Genomic DNA, 21409 nt, shown 5'->3' with positions numbered 1-21409 from the left:
ATGTTTCTACAGTAGCCCAGAACGGACAAGCCAAAACACCTGTTCTCACTTCCAACTCGTCAAATACCGCTGTTTGGTAAGTGCCCCTCGGCCTCGGAGATCAACACAAGGAGGCACCCTTTAGCAACAGTGTGTGACGAACCGGGCTTTCAACAAACTCCAATGTAAACCCAACTCAACTCAACTGTTATTCAACGATCAGAGAAAGTGACGTAGTATTAACAGCGTGAGAGTCTATTCAGGGCGGGCGGAAATGGTGGTAGAGGTGTCAAACAAACACAAGACTTTCCACTGCCGGCCCCGTCCACAGCGGTACGTTGCTTTGCTTCCGTGCTGGTACTGTCTGTATCTCCAAATTGGGGGCATACCGACCATCATCTACTGTAGGTAACACACTGACTATGGATAAGTACCTCATACAACCCCACTTCAAAACACCCAAACTATCCCTTTAAGGTTAAAAAAGTGTAAACATTCCAGACTGTAGAGAATTAATTAAAATCTGCAGCCATAATTTCACTTGTGTATAATACTATTAGATTTTAGATGTTTTCCAATGAACAATCTCTATATTTTTTATATTTATGGAAAGCAGTTGGTATTTATTAATTTATCATAAGGTAAATCATTGAAGTTATAACTAAACTGAATGCTAATTTGACAGTAATTAAAGTCAAACTCAACAACTCTTGATTTTCCCCAGAGTTACTTTTGTTTTTTTGTTTTGTTATTTGTCCTGTTACATTTTTTAATTTTGTGAATAAACTCAGTGCTTCTCTTGAAGCTTTTACTTTTTCATGTTTATTATATTTCTTATCTCTCCGGTACAAATTTGTGATTGTTGTTTCTCTTTGTCATGTGTATTTCCTTTGGATTTCATCATTGTGTTTTTGTTCTTCCACTTAAAATTTTTTTTTATCACTTTAACTCCTTTGAAATCAAGCACTGTCAACTTTGGAAGTCAGCATTTTTTTTCTCCAAAACCAGCTCATAAAGCCCTGAGACTATTTCAACTTTGAGCTTTCTCTGCACCAACTGGATCCATGAATGACTTAACGCTTTAAATTGAAATTATTTTTAATTGTTTTCACAATTCTGGCACCTTAAAATGTGTCTTCTTGTAATTTCACCATGCCAAACATCCTCTCCCTCCCTCCTCCTTTTGCTTTCATTATCTCAAGGTTACCCTCTGTTGCTCAAAGGGTAAAGCAGCAGGGCTTTGTCAATTGCATGTCTATTACATAAGAGCGACACCTCAGTGGTGCTCTTATGTAAGAAACATATCATCGACCGGGCCGAATGAATTTCCTCTCCCTCCCCCGTCTCAGAGGTGCTTTACCCAGCAGGGGACACAGCATCAAAAACGAGAGAGAGGGAGACGGATAGAGACAGAGTCTCCACAGCGCAGGAGAATATCCTGGTTCTGGTTTGTCTGGCTTAAAAACAAGTTCTTATCGTGGAGAAACCAGACAGATGGCACTGACAACTGGCAGATAGACACACGGACTGACAGAAAAAGAAAAGCAAGAAAGGAAGGATGAAAGAAAGAAGGACGAAAAGACGGAAGGAGACAGAAAAGAACAGAGATAGACGGACGCCTAGGCAGACAGGGGTAGGGGTCTCAGAGATAAAAACCCACTGGATGTTGCTACTTGGACGGGTCTACTACTCTCTCCTCTGTCCCCCTCCCTCCATCCCTCTCTATCTCTCTCCCTGTGCCTCCTCTAAGCCCCTGCAGCTACACGCTAGCTTGTGCAGACCATCTGGGAGAAAGGGGATTGTTTTTGCAGAGGGACCCACGGTGCCAGCTTCCCACACTGACTGATCTGGGGGCTTTGGAAAGCCCTACTCCCCCAGCTTCAAACACAATAAACAGAATGGATGAATGTACGCCATTGTACTGTATCTCGAGGGGGGGTGAGAGAGTGGGATTTTTTTCGAGCTGGAGTGATAGCAAGACACAGATATAGAGGCTGAGGAGAAATAACTGAGAATCTGAGTGACAGCTGCATTGAGACACAGCAGCACTTCACTGCTGTCTACACGGACATAAATTTGAAGTGTAACATAATCATTTCAAAAACATTATAATAAAAGGGAAATTAACAAAGATGTTTAGGCCCATTATTTTGTTTGAAAGTGTTGAACCAAATCTCACAGGAGCTGTTTTACAATTTCGGTGCCGTTATCAGGCCATTCAATAAGCGTTATCAGTGGCTATAAGCACCATAGATGTGGGTCATTAGAGGCCTACTACACCTACTACGTTGTAAAGTGAAACTTAAAGCAAAACATTCAAACGTGTTGTAAAACTGAATGAAACGTTACATTTTGAACACAAACAAAACGGCTTAGATTTAGGCAACAAAACTACAACATCTAAGGTTTAGGCAACAAAACTATAACTTTATGTTTACCAAAGAAAACAGTTAGGTTTAGGCAATAAAACTATAACTTCTTTAGGTTTAGGCAAAAAAAACACAAAAAAACAGGTTTAGGCAGTAAACCCCTTTTGGAGTTTCACACTGTTTATACTACAGCACCTGACTTCCACTTCTGCTCCTGTCATAATTACTACAGTCGCTAGAGGTTGCTGTCGTTTTCTTTTAAACCTTCTTTCAGTGATCTACCATGTGAATAGATGATACAACCTACCAGTGGGTGTAGTAGGCCCCTATTGACCCACATCTATGGGGAATATAGCAACTGATAACGCCTATTTAATAGCCTGGGCGTGAGTGGGGTTTCTTCGAGCTGGACTGATAGCAAGACACAAATATAGAAGCTGAGGAGAAACAACTGAGAATTTGAGTAACAGGTGCAGTGAGACAGAACAGCAGTTCACTGCTGTCTACACGGACATCACATTTGAAGTGTAACATAATAATTTAAAAAACATCATAATAAAAGGGAACTGAAAAAAAGATGTGCTCATCATTTTAGGCCCATTATTTAGTTTGAAAGTGTTAAACCAAATCTCACAGAAACTGTAATGTGCTGTGATCTGAATAGGATATCTGATATTTAGGTCAAAGATCTGGGTCATTAGGGGCCTACTATGCCTATGTTGTAAATCGTACCCATATTTTTTGCAACATGTTCTAACGTGTTGCAAAACTGAATGAAACGTTAAGTTTTGAATAAAAAAAAATGTCTTTTTTAGGTTTAGGCAACAGAACTACAATTTCTTCAGGTTTAGGCAAAAAAAAACAGTTACGTTTAGGGAAAAACATTGTGTTTTGGGTTAAAATAACTACAAACTTGGACTGTCAAAGTTAACGTGATAATAATGCGTTAACGCAAATTCATTTAACGCCACTAATTTCTTTAACGCAACTTGCGATTTTTAAGTCGTAGCGGGCTCAGTTTCAAAGGTACTGTGGAGTGAAAATACTCGCATCATATGAGACTAAAAAAACTAAGCAATCCATTGGTACCAACCATGTCATATTAGCGTACAACACTACAAAGTTACGCAAAATTTTGATGAGGAAAAATTGTCATGGCCATTTTCAAAGGGGTCCCTTGACCTCTGACCTCAAGATATATGAATGAAAATGGGCATCGGTACCCAAGAGTCTCCCCTTTACAGACATGCCCACTTTATGATAATCCCATGCAGTTTGGGCCAACTCATAGTCAAATCAGCACACTGACACACTGACAGCTGTTGTTGCCTGTTGGGTTTGAGTTTTCCATGTTATGATTTGATCATATTTTTATGTTAAATGCAGTACATGTGAGGATTTCTGGACAGTAGTTGTCATTGTTTTGTGGTGTTAATTGATTTCCAATAATAAATAAATACATACATTTACATAAAGCAAGCATATTATATATATCCTAAATAATTGACAAATCTCCGTTTAAGGTATATTTTGAACAGAAAAACAAGTGTGATAATTTGTGATTAATCATGATTAACTGTTTTAACCAAATGACAGCCCTACTACAAAACACAAAGACAACCACACATTGTTGGTTTCACGAGGGATGTAAACTCCGCTCTCCTGGGTGAAAACCCTGTGTTTTGTGTCCCATTCTTTGTCTCCAATATCCACGCCTAATGGAGTTTCACACTGTCAATACAACACCTGACTTCTGCTTCTGCTCCTGTCATAATTACTACAGTTGCTAGAGGTCGCTGTTGTGATCTTTTATATCTTCCTTCGGTGATGTGAATAGATGATACATTTTTTAGTGGGTGTAGTAGGCCCCTATTGACCCACATCTATGGGGCTTATAGCTATTTAATAGCCTGTCTAATCAGTTGAATATTTGGTGTTTGAGTTCCTGGTGCATCCAAGGTGATGTAAGCTAGATAAAAAGCATATCTTTCTGAACTGGATGTTTTGTCTGTAAAAAAACAACATGTACCTAAAATCATATCTTCCTATCTTGTATCTATCTTGTCCTCTGGGTATCTTTCAGTATACTGCTTTGATGGATGTGAACTGATTATCTTCAGGGTTATTAAACTGTCCACTCAATTCACAGACCCAATATTCTCCAGTGCGTGTGGAACATCAGGTAATTTATCTTGTTCAGATTTGATATGAAACATTCTGGAAACCTTGTTTCAGTTTTACAGGGGTATCATTACAAGGCCACAGAGAAATAACACCTGATTTCTGCTGCTGACTGATAAAGCCATAGGTGTGCTGTCTCACCCTGATACCACGGCTGCACACCTGAATCTCATTTTGATGGGAGATTGTGCCTGGTGGGGATGAACGTGTTTTGGGAGATGAGATGTTTTCAGAGGGGAGATGAGATGTGAATGAGGTGATGAGTTTAGTGGAGGAAAGGCCTTTAAATTTGAACACACTGATTGTGTGATCGAGGTCTAATACATGGAGTAAGCCTGCCCTCTGCTGTAGGCGTTTTGTAATAACGTGTGTTTATCTGTGGAAAACTGCAGCAGCTTAAAAAGTTCAAAAAGCATAACTGGTATGAAAGGGAAGTATTAATCGTTTTATGGCCACATCCAGAAAGAAAAAAATATATACATATATTCTCTTAGTTTTAGGTATAGGTCATAGATTTTTCTCCATCAAAGTGAAATAAAATACTAATTTGTTTCCAGAAGATGAGCGGGAACACTGATGACATCAAGCCTGTGAACTGCACAATCAAATTTCCTAAAATAAAGGTTCTTTTAGTTTTAGGTATAGGTCATAGATTTTTCTCCATCAAAGTGAAATAAAATACTTAAAAAATAAATACATACTAAAATAAAATAAAAAAATATGAATGAATAAAATAATAATAAAAAAACTAAGGGTTATAATAGAACAATAGTCATATAATATGCAGTGCAATCTGTGTAGAACCACATAAAAGCTGTTCATCTGTGTTTTGTTGCAACGGTTTTTGGGTAAACATTTCTTCTGGTTTTCTACAAACCATCACTGACATGTATTTGAGGCACAATAAGTCATGTGTAGGTTATAAAACAGAACCATTTCTTGGGTGTAATGCAAGTGAAGAGAGTTTGCCACATTGTATATGTGTTTATGAGAAGAAAGTGTTCAATGTGGTTATAATTTAGGGTACAGTGTTATCTATTGCCAGTGTCATTGTTAGGGAGTTGTGCCAGTGGACTGCCAGTAGGTGTTGGTGTCGCTACATAAGCTGTGTATTGGTACGTGTCCACAGGATCTGTCCTTTCCACGCTTCCCATTAATTTTCTCTGTAAGCAGTGCAATGCATTCTGGTAGCGTGGCGGCGCGATTCAAGAGACGGAGCGTCAGGATGGCCGTTGTTCATTTGCATAAAGTTGAGGTATAGTCTAGTTTAAAAATCACAGGCGACCTGCCGCCTCTCCACACTCCCCAAAATCGTTTAAAATAAACGTGGCTAAACAAAATAAAGACAGATTCAGCAACTGCATGGCTTATTTCTCGCCTCAATTTTTTTCAGAAACACATTTCGGTGAACTATTTTTCGTGAAATAAGAAAAGACAGTTTCCAAACAAGCCTCAATATTGTTTCTAGTTTGAAAGCTGGGAGCAGCAGCCCATGGAGGGAAAGCGTTCATCCAATCAGGTGCCGAGTGTGTTGTGTCTAGTGGCAGCCCACCAAGCGTCCAATGCTGGGAGGCGACGCGTGCCCTCGCGATAAGAAATGCCCCGGTGGACACGTATCATAATGGTACATGTCCACTGGGGTGTTTTTGGAAAGGGCAGATCCTGTGGACATGTCCCGTTAGTGAAGGGAGCGTCACAGGGAAGTCTCGCGTGAATAAGTGAGATAATGAGGCTCTCAGTCTGGAGCCGGCTCCCATCGTTCACTTAAGAGAGCCGGCTCTTTGAACCGGCTCGTTCGCAACCGACACATCACTAGTGCTGCTGGCCCTTTAAGACTCTCACTGTCGTCTTGGTTACAGTCAGGAAGCAGCAAACAGCGTACAGTAGCTTTAGCATGTCAACAAACATATATGTGCCACTTTAAGCGTTTCAGTCTTGATATTATCTTAACTGTTCACTTTTACAAGCTGTGACTCCTCTCTGGCAAAGAAAGGTGAGTGCTGAACCAACACAGCGTCACTTTATGGATTTATTCGACCCCTTATTTCACCAACAATGCAGACTCATCCGTTAGCTGTCGTGCTATCACCAGTCTGTGCACTGCTAGCTCAGGGTTATTAGTATTAGTGTTCACAGGTTGATTTGCAGCATCACGACAGTAATATGTCACATTATAAGCCGTCAGTGTTGCTGGTCAGTTAAACTACATGTTCCTGCTGTCTGCTCCTGATCATGTCGCTGTCCGTGGTGCTACTGTAGCAGAGAGAGAGGACCAGTCAGCTGGACAGAGAGCAAAACAACAATGTTAAACTGGGTTAGATTTAGTGTTACATTCATCACAACACTTTACAGTCAGAAGAGTTTACATTACATGTTGGTCCTTGTTGTATACTGAGATAAATTAGCAGACTGCAGTAAGGTTAGTAAAAAAAATCTAATGTCCAGTCTAGCTCTATGTATTTTATTTATACTAGCTAAGAAACTATACAGCCAGTTAGTCTGATCTACTATAGCCCTGTTACATCAATGTAATATAATAATAATATATAGCTATATATATAATAATATAATAATATAATATAAAATATCACCATAGTTCGCCCCTGCTTTTTTTTTTTTTTTAAAACTGAGATTATCATTTTTATTAATGTCATCATTTTTCTTTTCCTTCATTGGCTACTAATTTGAAAAAGAAAAAAAAGTAAATCAATCCGTAGAGGAGGGGTCGTGGCGAGCCAATAAATGAATAAAATGGATAAATAAATAAATAAATACTTATCGATAATTTTAATAATTTGTGAATAACATGATCAACAAAAAAAGTAGGTTACATGTCATTCTTCTACCTCATTGACAAATCCAGAATCTATGAATATGTAAATATTGTTAATTTCAAAAGTTTAACTGCTGGAAACAAGATTCAATTCAATTTCAATTTCAATTTATTTTTATATAGTGTCAAATCATTACAGAAGTAATCTCGAGACACTTTATATATAGAGCAGGTCTTAGACCTACTCTCTCTCTCTCTCTCTCTCTCTCTCTATATATATATATATATCTATATATATATATATATAGATATATATATGATGTCTCCTACTTCACCGAAAAGTCCATTCTCAGTGTTTGTGACCTGGACACTTTAAGTTTCCACATCACACTTGATGTGGAAGTTGCATACTGGTTGTGATGCCACAAATCTTGCAATGGTTTGAAAGGCAAGCTAGTAATCAAAATGCAAGAAGCACAAGAACACACAAACACACACATGGGGTAGCATGCAGAAAAAAATATGCAACATGTGCAAGCAGCTTGTGCCAGTGCATGAGATAATGAGCTTAGTGGAGAAGAGGCCTTTAGATTTTAACACAGCACCCCTCACTGACTGTGTGATGGAGTACTAATACATGGAATAAGCCTGCCCTCTGCTGCAGGCTTTTGTAATTACATATGAATATCTGTAGAAAACTGCAGCAGTTTAAAAACTTCAAAAAGCAGAGCTGATATGAAACGGAAGTATTAATCGTTTATGGCCCCATCCAGAAATAAAAATAAATAAATAAATATTCTCTTAGTTTTAGGTAAAAGTCATAGATTTTTCTCCATCAAAGTGAAATAAAATACTTTAAAAAATACAAAAAGATGAATGCATAAAACAATGTAAAAACAAATAACAAAGGGTCGTATAGAAAAGCAATAGTCACATGATATAATGTGCAATCTACGGGAAATTGTAATCGGTAGTTTTGTTAAAAAACCCATTTGGATAGATACATCAACAACACTAAGACCTTGTTAGGTAGCAGGACTTTTCAGGAGCACAGCCAGTTGCAACAAGTGTTTACTCTGACCACTTGAACATATCTTTAGCCAATTTAGATAAGGTGTGTCAGTTAAATCAAGTGTGTGACTATCTTTTGTTTCCAGAAGATGAGCGGGAACACTGATGACATCAAGCCTGTGAACTGCACAATCAAACCTCCCGTCTACCTGCAGATTGGAGATACCAAAACCGACGCAGCTTACTCTGGTGTTTGTGTTGTAGATGTAACACTCCCCTTCGGAAAGCCTGTCAATGTAAGCTACCACTTACCACAGAAATCTGTTGATTAAATGCACAATACATATTCAGTCTTATCAAAAAAATGCCTTTCCTTCCACCGTTTGTAAAGGGGAGACTCGTGGGTACCCAGAGAACCCATTTTCATTCACAAATCTTGAGGTCAGCCTATCTTCACTCTAGCTTTAAATCTGAGCCCGCTACAACCTAAAAATCACAAGCTCTGTTAATGCGTTAAAGAAATGAATGGTGTTAAAACAAATTTGCATTAATTTGTTATTATCTTGTTAACTTTGACAGCAGGTGCATAGCTGTAGCTCGAGCCACTACACTGATCTTCATTCTATCCTATGAAGCAACACTTTATAGAATTGTGACCTTAAAGGTTCTCTTCATCTACTAAGATAATACTGGACAAGTAGTTGTAAATTAATTATTAAGTCATGCCTGCTACTGTAAGATGTGCTCACATTTTCTTAAAACCTGCAAAAAAACAAAATGCAAATGTTACTATTGGTTTTCTGAGTCAGATGTATATGTGGTCAGATCTTCTGACCATACATCTGACCCAAGAACCTATAAGTAATTGTAGAAGAATGCACAGCATATCACTAAAGAACTATGTAATCTCTTCCTTTTGATTTTCTTGGCTCCAAGCACGCCGTTAAAATAAACACTTAAAGTACCATTTTCCCTTAATTTATGCAACATCCATGTTTCTGGTGTCTCCCCGCGGCACGGTCTAGTAAGCAGAATATACACACAAATACAAAGCATTTCTTTAAATATAAAGCTGTATTTCTGGCTTGAGAGAGACTTCCAACATTTTGGGCATTGACCTACTTTTTAACATTTAGTCCTAATTAAAAATCATGTTTTAATGCAGAGTGACTCCTCATTAGCGCCAAGCTTCAAGCTTCAAAGGCGTCTGCCTTGAGCGAGTTTATGCATGAAGGAATTATCTCTGCCAAGCATTTGTCTTTAGGTTTAAATGTTAATTCTGTGATTTGGCAGACTCTGTGTTTCTTAAACAATAGGTTAAAACCCAATATGGACTGGAGGCGTGTTTTTTCTGGGAACCAATATCCTTTTATTAGTCTCATATATAGTGCAAGTGCTCTTCATTTTTAAGTTTAATTTTATCCAGCAGGTCACCAGAGAACTTAGGTTTATTTGTACTGACAGCCCTGTTATATGTACTAATTTTAAGTTGGTTCCAATGCTAAAAAAACAACTCAATCCAACCATTATTATGAAACGAAATTAGTCTCAAAACATTTACGCAAAGACATGTTCCAATCTACACACAAATATCAATCAGATTGAACACATTTAAAACAGTTTTACAAATGCACACATCACAACCTGATAAAAATATTAATATTTATTCACTGGTGACTACTATTTGATAAAATGACCCAAACAGCCTGGTTGTAGCCTTGAAGTTTAGCTAACGTTAATTATCAGAGGATGAACAGTGCACCAAACTAACAGACGTAGATTACGTTATCCGACGTTACCTGAAATATTGAGCTTATTTATTGAGCTTATGTTATATCCATATTACAACGCATACACATGTTGCTTTCAACAGTTGGTTTAGCTTATACTCACTTTAAAGGATGAGTCAACGGGATGTCCCACAATGGCGTTCACTCCTGTTTCTACCTCGCAGTAGCTTATTTAAACCATATATTTACACTTACAGGCTACTGTATTGAGTATATAGTTGGTAAATGTACGTGTGCTAATCGAGGGTTGACAACTTATCCACTTTGAAATTACACACGATTTCACCGAAAGCCCGGATGTCCCAGTTTTCCACCAGCGCTTAAACGCAGGGTGCATTTGTGGATCTGCGTGGAGCTGAAGACCTGAAAATATTCTCACGCAAATGTAGTCTGATCCATGCGTATCAGGCAATCCGTGCGCACACAAGAAGCTTTTCGAAAGCGAAAATGATCAGACCTGTGAAATTGAAGTTCAAAATGTATACGTAAAATATGAATATTTAGTCAGGTTGCAATGTGTGCATTTGTAAAATTGTTTTACGTGTATTTAATTTGTGTGTAGATCAGAACACACATTTGTGAGTATCCAAAATTACGCACAAATCGTTGTACACATTTATAATTTTTTTTTTTTCATTTGTAGATCATGTAATACACATTTGTGACCATTTTGAGACATACACTATTCTTATTCTCAAATAGGTTTTACCACATGATCTAGATTTGTAGTAAATATAGCAGAATGATAATGTAGCATGTACCAATTTGTACAGTTTCTATAAACCATGATCACTGTTTGTGTTTCAGATTGAGGAAATCACCTTTAAGAACTACTACACAGCCTATGTGACTGTGCGTTTGCTGAGGAGGAGCCCCGGCCAGGACGCCCCCGCTAAGTGGTCCACTGCTCTGAGAGACCTGCCTCTGATGGACAACCCCCACACCGAGGCAGGCTCCCAAGACTACTGCTCCATCCACAGGACACAGGTGGGATGGAGCATGTGTGTTTGTGTGCTGGTTTGTGTATGCATAAGATACACCACTATTAGTTTGGAGTATCCTACGGTCTGGTGTCCTTAATTCACCAGGGAAACAGGCTCCTGATTGTCAGGTTGATGGTTTCTGGCCTAACCATTCGGAGCAATTTGGGTTCTGCGTCTGAAAGACCCCCTTTATACCTGGCATTAAAATCCATCTCGAACTCAGATTGTATCTAGTCATGATTTAACCTGATCCGCAAAAATATGCGTTAATCAACCACCCAAGCCCGACTTGCAAACCACCAATTTTATGCATTATAGTCGCACAATTGTCAGGACTGAGGACAGAGACAAGGACAGAATGCAGCGCCGATTGCTATGTGTGTGTGTGTTTGTTTTAGAGAGAGTGAAGCTGCACCCAATTCGACTGTTATCAGGCCATTAGGCGTTACCAGTTGCTACAAGCACCATAGATGTGGGTCACTAAGGGCCTACTACTGTTGTAAAACTTAATTAAATGTTACGTTTTGAACACACGTTTTGTTATGTTTAGGCAACACAACTTCAACTTCTTTAGATTATGGCAACAAAACTACAACTTCTATAGGTTTAGGCAAAAAAACAGGTTTACGCAATAAAACTACAACTTCTATAGGTTTAGGCAAAAAAAACAGGTTTAGGCAATAAAACTACAACTTCTTTAGGTCTATGCAAAAATAAATACTTATATACCTAAGTTTCAGGAAAAACATTTTGTTTTGGCTTAAAATAACCATGAACAAAAAGACAACATGCTGTTGGTTTTACACAGGATGCGAACACCCATCCACCTCCCTCCATTATGGAGTTTCACACTTTAAACTACAGCACCTGACTTCCACTTCTGCTTCTGTCATAATTACTACTGTCGCTAGAGGTTGCTGTCGTGTTCTTTTGTACCTTTTTTTGGTGATATACCATGTGACGAGATGATAAAATCTACTAATGGGTGTAGTAGGCCCCTATTAATACACATCTATGGGACTATTTGTCCACTCCCATGTCGATGAGAGTATTAAATACTCAACAAATCTCCTTTTAAGTTTAATTTTGAACATATGAAAAGTGTGTGAATAATTTGTTAATAATTTGCGATTAACTGTGATGAACTATGGACAATCATGCGATTAATCACGATTAAATACTTTAATCGATTGACAGCCCTTCCCAAAACGCGTTTTAATGCCATGTGCAAAGGGGGTCAAGGATACTTCGTCTCGTGGGAAGGAAAAGCTGGGGAACCAAGAATCCTGTGATAAGTGAACGATCTTCTAATTGCAGTCAGCACACTCTGAAGAGCTGACTATATATGGGACATGAGGACATGTACGAATGTGATATACTACTGAAGGGCTGTCCCTTGACAGCACTCGGATATTGCTTGTTCCTCTAGTATGTGAGAAAGTGCACTTGCAAACAATAGCAACATTTTAAGATCATGATAAATTGATCTTGTGTTGGTGGTCCAAAGTTGTGTTCAGCCACAGCCAAACACTTTTCCATGCGAAAAAAAAATTCTCACCACTCCTTCCTCTTATATCCTAGTGAACATTAAATGATAACCGACTATACACAACTGCAGCTGAACTTCACATCCGATCTGTAAACCAACAGATCCAATTGGGCATAAAACTAACACAGCCTGTCAGAGCTTAGTGCCGTTTATTTTACCTCTCAGCTGGCGTTGCACGCGAGCCAGCCAACTCTGCAAGAAAGGCTCCATAAGCATTGTAATGTTGATATGTGGAGACAATACAAACTGAGTTATTTATCACTTCTTGTTTATTCTCATTGCAAACAGAGCCAGATGGTGGATGGTGATTTAATTTTTGTTTACTTCAGATGGTCTGACATAGTTTAAAGGGTAATGGTAATAATGTGTTTATTCACTGTTTATGGGTAATTGTTTGTCATATTTTAGCGTTAAGGGATTCTCAGTGTATTCTGTTACTGCAGTAATTATTTGTATGGGGACTGGAACTGAACAGGAAGTGAAAAACTATTTTTTTGAAAATGCAAAACATTAGTTGTTTCTCTGCCAAATGCCTCTCCAGTATTGTTTCCCTGTTAAAGCGGGGGTTTTCCACTTGTCACATTGGCTGGTAAATTACAAATTATACCTGCCAAAAAACTTTTTAGAGAGCTTCCTTGAATACATCTCACGTGGCTCCTGAGTGCGACCAAAAATCTGTGACTCAACATTTTCATTGGTTGCTCCGTTGTGTCTGACATTTAGGAAGTCTGTCTCTTGATCCCAAAGAGTATAGAAGCCATTTTGGACTGAAAAGGACAATGAGTCTGTGGTCATGAATGTGTAAAGAAACATCTGTAAATTAGAGGATACTTTTTTTTTTCATGTAAATCAACTTCCCAGTACAAACACTTAAATAGGCTCACTTAAATCATTATGTCCTAAAAGTTGTAAAATTCACTTAAAGCCAAAAGTTATTTTCCTCGGCATAATGAACGTGCATCAGACCAACGGGACTGCACCGCCCTGCACGCTCATATGACATATCCGGTTCTGTAATAATGGATACATTGGCTTAAATTCAATACATCACATCAATACAGTCATGGGCTGTAAGCTGTAAGCCTGTACCGTGGCAGATGTATTAACGTCTCTGTTCCCAAACAGCTGGCTATCGGAGACAGACACATTAAAATTATGACAATAGAAATTAAATAATTTAGTTTTTCTTTTGTTCGGCACTTTGTAGGCGGACGTTTAACTGGCATCATTATAGTAGTTGACTCAAATACACTTAAAAATGGCGGAAGCATAGCTTTGCTGCTGGGCGCTGATGTTACAATGGAAGGTATAATTGACTTTCACTTCTTTGGTGATGCTGTGACGACGGCGACAGCGCAGAGGAGAAACACTTGCAACGCTGAGCAGACTGGGCTTTTTTGGGAGGGGACTCTTAAAGAGACAGGCGCTAAAATGGAGCGTTTCAGACAGAGGGTGACTACAGGTATATTCAGACAAACCGTATGAGAATAATAATGTCTTGTTTTAACATTAAAACATGTAAACATGCTCTAGTAGAAGCCCAACATAAAGAATGAACCTGAAAATGAGCACCCTTTAAAGGAGGTTTCTATTTAACAATCAGGTTTGATTTATTTCAAATTAGCCCTAATGTTTTTCTATATGTTTTTCTCATTTAATTCCCTGATCCGAAATACTTGAGAACCCCTTTTTGTCTGCCCATTAGTCATGTTATTCTTTATTGGTGTTTGTATAGATGCAGGTGGAGCCGGATCATGTGGTGTCTGTGAGACTGATCCTGAGACAGCCGTCCTCTGCCTGGCTGGCCTTCAGCCTTGAAGAGATCAAAATATTCCCTCATATGGAGCCGGTTAGTTTTGTGTTTTTTATTTTTTATTTTTAGACAGACAGTCAAAAACTCTGAATACATTTTCTATCAAAGTAAACAAGCATTAATAACAAACTTGATGAGATGGCAAAGGTGGAATAATATACTTAATGAGGCTTAAATGCCACTGAGAGTGGAGGTAGTTATTCAGTAAGGTAACTGCTCCCCTAGCTTTTATGTTGCATCAGGATAATATTCCAGGGACTGCTTGATTTGTAGTGTAATTATGCTTTGCCAACTCAGTCTGTGGTATTATTATTATATAATAATAATAATAATACATTTGATTTGTAGAGTGCTTTAAAAGGTGCTCACAGGCACTTTACCTGTTAATAAAGAGGGGAGTGAGGGAGAATGTCTAATGTGTAAAGTTTAGTTTGACAGCGGGTCATTATGCTTATGTAGTAATGTGTTCGTCAAACTTGCACCCTTTCAGCTGAATATTAATAATGAAGCCACATCAGGAACAAAATAAAACCCTATGTATTTTGGATATAAAGAGACAGACGTTTAGGTGTTTTAGTTGCCTGTTGCCTTCTAAGTTTAAAGCCATATCAGCACAAAATGATCTATAGGCACTAAAGATGAGGTGTAATAAACATTTAAAAAAAAAAAAAAAGATAGAATAGTGGTGGTGGTGATACTGGTGTAATGTTGTGATGTAGTGTAAAGCATATGTTGTGTGTGTATGTGTGTCAGGGGGTGGGGAGTTGAATGAGATTCCGGGGTGATTATAGTGATGGCGTTAAACACAACACAAATAGTTTCAGAAAAATAAAAGAAAATCATGATAATAAAAATAAAAAGACGGTATTGCAAACCAAATAAAATTTAAAAAAAGAAAGAAAAGAGAACTTGCTAATACTACCACCAGATGGAGTCCAAGTGAGGACTTTTCACGTCCTACATACAGTGGATTTAACAGACAGACATTTAAATTCTAGCTAAATTATTGTATTGTAATGCAACATTTGACTCATCTGCACAATTTAAATGGCTTGTAATGCTCCTCCTTCTAGGACCCAGAGAAGGAGGTTTCCGATTGGCTGTCTGACCTGACGCTGGTTGACAAACACCCCGACCTGGAGGTACAATTCTTTCTTTTTTGTGTGTCTGACTATTTTTATGTCTGTGAAAACGGTGTCATACAATGATAATAATGATTATTATTATAATCATTATTAAGGAACACAATTTATTTCATTAAAAGTGTATCAATATATTATATTGATACACTTTTAATGAAATAAATTGTGTTCCTTTACTAATTCTTATTTGCAGGCTAAATTTAGCATTTAAAAACCCCATTGGATTATGTGAAAAATGCATTATCACAAAGCTGAAAACTAATACAATTTGCAGCTAATATAATTCAACAAATTAATAATTCAAAACAATTAAAACAATTTTGAGACTTTCATTTTTGTCTTTGGTTACATTTGTGCTGGGCAGGAAGGACTTGGACTCATGACCTCAGCATTTCTAAAATCCTAGCCACAGTGCTGTGTGTATGCAAATAAATAAGTAATCTCTATAAACCAATACTGCATTCATATGCATTCTGGTTCCTGTTTGTAGTCCGAGTAGTATTGACCATTGAGGGGGCTTTGGTTGAAAACAGATAAACAGTCCATGTGGACAGCAAAAGAGGCCGAACGCATTGGCTGAAATGCAATCTGGGAACCCACCTGCTATTAATCTTAGCTTTTTATTGGTTCAAAATTAGCTTGTAAACTGGCTACTTGTGAAACAATCCAGTCATACACGTCATCTCTGAGCTCCAACTCCAGTCCCACATCTCAGGTTGCTAATCGGACAGTACACAATGAGCATCGCACGGAAAAGGAAAAAGGAAGCTACAACGGAAGCCCAGAAATATAGTCACTTGCCCCCAGAGGCTTATCCGTCGTCAGACCGATAGCCGATGGGTTCCCAGATAAATAAGATAAGTAAGTGAATGGCCTGCAGTGCACCGTGGCTTCCTCTGCTTGACATCTATTTCCTGTATGTCTCCAAGGGCCTCCCAGACCCCCAGACTGTATCATCCAGTATCCAGCAGATGTGGGCTCTGACTGAGGTGATGCAGACCAACCAGACTACAGCCTCCATCGGACGATTTGATGTGAGTCTGAAACACACTGTTACGTTCCCTAAAAAAACAAAACATCTGAATGACAGGGGTTGCTACTGGGAGACTAACAAAAATAAACTGCACACAGAAATAATAATAAAAGGGTTCCTTGGGTTCTAAAAGGAAACTATGGGAATATAACTCCCAACAGCCGCCAACTAAATCTACCAAAAATGATAGACCAACAAAAAAGGTATCGGACCAATATGAAATGTAAGTTGGGAGTCACTGAGGGGGAACACTAAAGAGAAGTAGAGGCTGGCTAAAGATGTGCAAACTCAAAATCAAAACACACAGAATCACTAAACACAATGTAAACACAGAGAGCCAACTGAAGGTGTTGACCCTCTACAGACACACAACCAATTGAGCAGGGTGCAGCCGACCTAGTGTTACAGCAAACAAAAAGATCGGAGTCTTGTGGGGTTGCAGTTTGTGAAACAATATCTGGACAATATGTGTCATTGTTTTGTGTTGTTAACTGATTTACAATAATAAACATCTATGTACATGTGCACAAAGCAGCATATTTGCCCACTCCCATGTTGATAAGAATATTAAATACTAGACAAATCTCCCTTTAAGGTACATTTTGAACAGATAAAAAAATGTGTGATTAATTTGCGATTAAACGCGATCAAATGTACACGCCCATCTGGTGCTGAAAAGAGATCTGATCAGCCAGAATAAGTGAAAGCACCTGTGTGAGTGTTCAGAGGCTTTATAAAGACATGAATGAAGGGACAAAAAAATCACCTTGCTTTGTTTTTTGTTGCTCCAGGTGGACGGATGCTACGACATCAACTTGCTCTCCCTGACGTAACGTGACCGGCGTGTTCTTACGTATACATTGAGCTCACTTTGTAGGAGGACTAATGACAAAAAAACTATAAAAATGTATATTGTCTGTATAAGAACCATTGAGAACAGTTTCAGAGAAGAAAAATAAAAAGTATAATGTATGATGGAACATTAACAGTGGCTAATGAGATCATGATTTATTGTGATATGCTTTTTAAAAATGTTTTGGTCTGCTCAAACATTGCTATGCACTTAAGCGTGTACTAGGGCAAAACGTTTGAATAATTTTCAGGAAAAGGTACGTCAATGAGAGTAAACCTTTTAACTGCACTTACTGATGCAGTTATTTATTGAGCTATAAAGTATACTTACTCAGCAGTCCTGCTCTAATCCTGCATACAGTGTGGTATTGTAATACTTTAAATAGTCTTGTCTTCGAGCATCAATATTTAGCTTTCTGCATACTGCAACCTACTGAAACCATTAGACGACTTCTCCTTGTAATTGGTTGACTTATGTTGAGGTCCATGATGACAGGCTGCAGGATGGTTTAATGAGTCCCATTCATTGTGAAAATAGAGAGTACAGTATACCATCAGTCTGTGGCTCAGGCAACACTCTGAATGTGTCAAAATATACTGTATATTGCATATATGTAATGTAATGCCATCCACTATGGAACACTTGGTGGTAGCAGTGGATTATTTAAAGAAGGCATATCATGCTCATTTCCAGGTTCATACTTGTATTTTGGGTTTCTCCTAGACGTCCTAATGTCTTTTCCTAACCATTTTTCCTTGACCTTGATGGAAGGCATCATGAGGTCAAGGAAAGATGTGAAGGAAAGTTCATAAGAGTCCATGTAATATTTATTTATGTTGATTATTTGTTTATTGACAGTCTGCTATATGTTTACTGTTCATTGTATTCATTGTTCTTGTTTAGTTTTTTACTTACGTACATTATTTCTTACATGTTCAAAATCAATAAATAATTAAAAATAAAGTGAAACGAAACGGTTGTTGTCACTGTCCACTCATATTTATCAACATTAATCCCAATTAGTATATAACTGAATGCAAATTATATGCAAGATAAGCATATTGTTTTCGTGAATGACAGAATGGTGTGTCGATTTAAGTGTTGTGACCGCAAGGAATTGTAGGATGGGATTTTTGACTGCAGCCTGAGTCTGAAACGCTCCGTTTTAGTGTCTGTCTCTTTAAAAACCCCTCCTGAAAAAGCCCAGTATGCTCTGATTAGCTTGCAAGAACAATATGGAGCACCTTTGCAAAGGTAGTTCTCAAGCTGTGGGCAGTATATTCTAATGGGCCAGCATGTGACATGGGAAGGGGAGCCAAATCTGAATGGCTTGTTGAATCACATGTTTTCTGATCTACACAGCCCTTGTCTTATTTCACAGTCTGTGTGTTGGTAGGCACTCAAGATACTCAAAAGTATGTGCACAAGCACTGAAAAAGCAAGTTTTTCATGATATGTCTCCTTTAGGAGGTGTGTGTACTGTATATGTGCTGTTAACTTGCAAATGAAATGCATCATGTCAGCGAGGGTCCTCATAAGTATTGAAGTACACCTGTGTCTGTGTGAGTTTAAATGAAAACTGAAAAGGCAGAAGTGTGCTTTCTTTATGTTGTGGTATTCGCAGCTCTTGTTGCCATAATAAAAAAATAATAATAATATTCTTGTCTTTGCTGTGCAGTGCATGACTGAGCAGTTATCAAACATTATTATTAACTTGGGGATTCATTGGGGAATATGGTACATAGACTCTATTTAGCAGGTGCTGCTGAAACAAAAAAAGAAAAAAAACTCTCAGAGGTGCTTCTTAAAATACATCAGCCAGTGTTCTTATTGTAGATTCTCATGAGGTTCCCTCAACAATGCTGACTGAAGGAAAGAGGACAAGTGGTTCTTCTTCTTCCTCTTGTTGTTTTACTTTGCAAAGAACCGCCTAGTCTTTGTCACAGGCTGTCACATTAAATGCCTACAAGCATGTTACACATTTGATAAGACCCCACACAGTTAGAACATCCTGGCCGGGTTTCAGGCTGAATAGAACATCAGTCTGAAAGGTAATCCCTGATTTGCACTCTGCTTAGCTTGGTTATTACATTCTCTTCACTTTCCACTAATGGCTGGACCACACTAGAAGATTTTTCAAATCTTAACAGATGTTGAAATGTGAGAGATACCACACATAACCACATGTTATGTTACAGTTCACAGTTTTGTTCCTATAAGTGTGAAGAGCAACGATTTGGCCAAAACAGCACACCACACACTAACAGATTACATTCAAAAGTCACGATTCCCAAACTGGATATCTTGAAAAATGACTCGTGGTCAAACTTGACTTTAGTGTAAACAAACATGGCAGACGACGGGCAGGAAGAATAAGCGATGTTAGTTGTTGTACTACTTTGTAGTTCACTTCCCTCTCCATTCAGCCTGCGCCATCATCCACGTGTATTTTTTGTTTATGTTGAGATCAGCTGTACGTTGCGGAGCATCGTAAAACACTTCATTCAAACTGGACAGAAACAAAATAAAACTCACCTAAACTGTCGGTGTTACTCTTTCCAACAATCACCGAGTGTCCTTTGGTCGAACTCAACTGTAATTTCACAGAGTTTAATGTGAAAAAACGCCAAATCTACCTAAAAAGCCTTTAAAGCAGAAGTGTGTTTCTTTCTGTTCTCTACCTAAGAGGCTGTATTGTTGATGTCCCCTGGAGGCCCCTTTGGTCCTGAGGAGGAAAACAGGTTAATGGCTGCAGATTTTCCTCACAGACGGATCATGATGAATGGAGTATACAAGCTGAATTGGACCGTGTGTGTGTGTGTTCTTGTCCAGCTATCTTTGTGAGGACCAATTTGAGTTTTAGACCTTCAGAGTGAGGACATTTTTGGAAAGTGAGGACATTTTGGCTGGTCCTCACTTTCGGACAGACTTTCAAAGGCCTATTTGAGGGTTCAGACTCGGTTTTAAGATTCAGGGTTAGGGTTGGGGTCAGGCATTTAGTTGTAATGGTCAAGGTTAGGTTAAGGGGCTACAGAATGCATTATGTCAATGAGTGTCCTCTCAAAGACAGAAGTACAGAGCTGTGTGCATGTATATGTGTTTGTGTGTGTGTGTGTGTGTGTGTGTGTGTGTGTGCGTGTACAGTGGATAGGCTGAATTTCACATTTAATAAGATTTGCTATTGCTCTTAAACTTTTTCAGCCTAACCTGAAGTGGATCTAATATGTTCTGTATGCACTGGCCCATATCATTAAATAACCATGCAGACATGCTGTTGAGGTGGTTTTAAAATACTAGTCAATACGTGTAACTCAAAATGACTTTTTACAATGCATAGGTCGTCTCCTTTGAAATCATGACCGTGTATCCCGCTGCAGCTGCTCAGAGATCACAGGCTGGCAATACAAGACATTTCTACAACACTCTACAAGACTTATCAAACTGAAAAAAGGAGTTTTGTACCGTGATATATTAACTCTTTACTAGGGGTTTCTATCTGGCCTCTGCTTCATTTATTTATGCTGGTCACCAGTAAAGGATGATAGAGGACATCCATTATACACATTACTTTGTGCATCTCATAATTTAAGTTATATTATTGCAGTATGGCTGTCTGTATTTGATGAGTGTGGGACTATAGATATAAAACAGTAGATGCTATATTACTTAATAATAATAACTAATGGGATAACCGTCTACCATCTCACCTGGGTATTGTTTACAATTGCCACCTATGGGCAGCAGCTGGCTATCAGCTGTTCAGCACCTAATTGCTTTTCCAAAAAAGGACGAAAGAGACCAGGGAGGCTGGCATCACTTTCCACACGTCAGTATAGAGTTGATGTGATATATTTTTTTATAGGACTGTCAAAGTTAACGCAATAACAACATTTTATCGCCTTGGCGAAGGTAATGAGATGACAAAAAATAATC

The 21409-nt window shown here is 38.4% G+C and overlaps 1 protein-coding gene across 2 annotated transcripts; it reads left to right on the top strand.

Moving 5' to 3' along the window:
* The first annotated feature begins 6361 nt into the window (after positions 1 to 6361).
* On the top strand, positions 6362 to 19104 carry nicn1 (nicolin 1). 2 transcript variants are annotated; one of them, XM_074636643.1, is made up of 7 exons: positions 6362 to 6522; positions 8460 to 8609; positions 10911 to 11090; positions 14371 to 14484; positions 15522 to 15590; positions 16520 to 16624; positions 17415 to 19102. In XM_074636643.1, exons 2-7 carry the CDS (start codon positions 8463 to 8465, stop codon positions 17454 to 17456), a joined length of 657 nt encoding a protein of 218 aa, XP_074492744.1. In that variant the 5' UTR covers positions 6362 to 6522; positions 8460 to 8462; the 3' UTR covers positions 17457 to 19102. The 2 variants fall into 2 exon arrangements, with proteins under 2 accessions (XP_074492744.1, XP_074492755.1); XM_074636654.1 differs by having other exon boundaries at positions 6369 to 6522; positions 8463 to 8609; positions 17415 to 19104.
* The last annotated feature ends 2305 nt before the right edge of the window (positions 19105 to 21409 follow it).

The sequence above is a fragment of the Sebastes fasciatus genome, chromosome 1, assembly GCF_043250625.1.
Source record: "Sebastes fasciatus isolate fSebFas1 chromosome 1, fSebFas1.pri, whole genome shotgun sequence".
In the NCBI taxonomy this organism is placed as follows: Eukaryota; Metazoa; Chordata; class Actinopteri; order Perciformes; family Sebastidae; genus Sebastes; species Sebastes fasciatus.
The sequence above is the reverse complement of the archived record's forward strand: the minus strand, read 5'-3'. Positions and strand labels throughout refer to the sequence as shown.

Coding starts and splice junctions, on each gene's coding strand:
- nicn1 (XM_074636654.1), top strand. CDS start 8,463: ATGAGCGGGAACACTGATGACATCAAGCCTGTGAACTGCACAATCAAA. Junction 11,091..14,370: donor GCTCCATCCACAGGACACAG/GTGGGATGGAGC, acceptor GTGTTTGTATAG/ATGCAGGTGGAGCCGGATCA. Junction 14,485..15,521: donor TATTCCCTCATATGGAGCCG/GTTAGTTTTGTG, acceptor TCCTCCTTCTAG/GACCCAGAGAAGGAGGTTTC.